The sequence below is a fragment of the Gavialis gangeticus genome, unplaced genomic scaffold (assembly GCF_001723915.1).
Source record: "Gavialis gangeticus isolate Ggan-Ray unplaced genomic scaffold, GavGan_comp1, whole genome shotgun sequence".
NCBI classification, from domain to species: Eukaryota; Metazoa; Chordata; order Crocodylia; family Gavialidae; genus Gavialis; species Gavialis gangeticus.
Window position 1 is genome coordinate 86,761,581 of NW_017729025.1, and position 1,619 is coordinate 86,763,199.

Below are 1,619 nucleotides of genomic sequence, written 5' to 3' on the forward strand. Positions count from 1 at the left end.
GCCCAGGGACGCGGTCGCAGGCCGTCGGCTCGGCTCAGCTCGGCCGCCTCGCGCAGACCCGCCCAGCGGGCTCCTCACCATCGCCGGCTTCAGGGGGCCGCGGCCGCCCGCTGCCGCCGCTTCGTCGCCTCCGTCCGCCATTTTGAGTGTCGCCGCTGCCCGGAAGCGCGTTGCCGAGGGAGCCGGGCCTCACAGCACGGGTGCTCGGACTGAGCATGAGCTGGAGCATGCGCGGTGGCGTCCGCTGAAGCCGGCCCTGTCGCGCGCCGCCAGGGGCTGAGCTGGGCTCGAACGGGCAGCGGGCAGAGCCGGCCAAGTCAGTGCCCTCTACGCGCTCCCTCGGGGGGGACCGCCCTAACCTAGGCCAGTTGTAAATGCGTGTCTCAGTGCTTGGGTGTCTGAAACAACTGCACCAAAAAACTAAAACAGCCCTTTTGCTGCAAGATTTTCAAACACTGGTTGTCCAGTAACAACAGCATAGCAATCGTGTGTTCTACTGCCATCTAGCTAGCTCCCAATGTACCTTCTATCAAACAACTTCTGGTATGGAAAAAGATAGTCTTGATCATGAGCGACTGGTGTCTCTTGGGTCAGGCCCAGTGGTCAGTCATCCATGAACGGGGGAGTGCCCCTGTGGCCAATCCCACCAACCCGCAAGTGACCCTTCCAGGTATGCCACTGACACTTCTGGGAGAGAGAGCACTGCACTTCCAGGTGAGCCCCGACTCCCTGGCTGGTGCTCTCAGGGGGTGCACCAGCGCTCTGGCCTGCCCCCTGCCCAGGAACACTGGCTGACAGGGGGTGCACATGCCCCCCCATGCATCGCCACTGATCTTGATTGTACCCCTTAACACACACGCTGTCGCTCATGTCACGAGTTTTGCTTGTCTACAGCTTGAGGTACAGTTTCCCTCAAACCCCTGCACTTATCGCCTTGAAACGTGGCAGGCTTTGTGGCCTCCACAGGGCTAGAATGCTGTGCAGTTTTGACCCCCCTGCGGTGTAACATACACAAGACACAAGTTTTGCTTTCAAAACTTTGGGGTGCAGTTTCCCCGAACCCCCTGCACTAATCTCCTTGAAACATGGCAGGCAGGCTTCATGCCCCCAAAGTTTCATCCAAATCAAGCCAGAAATGACAAAGGTATAGGCTGTTTTGTCCTTCCCCATTATATCCTAGGGGTGAAATGTCGAAACAGTTTTGCTGTTACAACCCTGTTTCGATGGAACGGAACAGCTGTTTTGAATCGAAACAAAATGCTGTTCCATCAAAACGTCAGAACGCTGCTGTTTCACACAGCCCTACTGCACAGTAGTATCGGGCTACTGGGCAGTCAGCATCTTGTGTAGACGCAACCTGGAAAAAGAAAGGAGCTGTGATACCAGGCTCCCCATGAGGCTTTCCGAAGGCAAGATAGTAACATAGTGAGGAGGACTTGCTTGTGACAGGAGAGCTCAAACCATAGTCAGGCTCCCCCCAAATCATGAGATTAAACCCCGCCCTGGCCAAAACACACATACTTTTAAAGACTTCTCTGCTTGCTGCCTGTGGCACCCACATCACCAAGCCGCAATGGACTTCATCAACAAGGCAGCATCAGAGCAATCACAGAATTATT

General features: G+C 56.0%; 1 protein-coding gene across 4 annotated transcripts in view; it reads right to left on the reverse strand.

Annotated features, from left to right (window-relative positions):
- Positions 1 to 179, reverse strand: part of UBR1 (ubiquitin protein ligase E3 component n-recognin 1) — a 174,781-nt gene extending 174,602 nt beyond the window's left edge. For all 4 annotated transcript variants that reach the window (XM_019519092.1, XM_019519090.1, XM_019519091.1 and 1 more), the window contains exon 1: positions 79 to 179. In XM_019519092.1, coding sequence (XP_019374637.1) covers positions 79 to 141 — 63 coding nt within the window. In that variant the 5' untranslated portion in view covers positions 142 to 179. The remainder of the gene's footprint in view (positions 1 to 78) is intronic.
- Between the last annotated feature and the right edge of the window lie 1,440 nt (positions 180 to 1,619).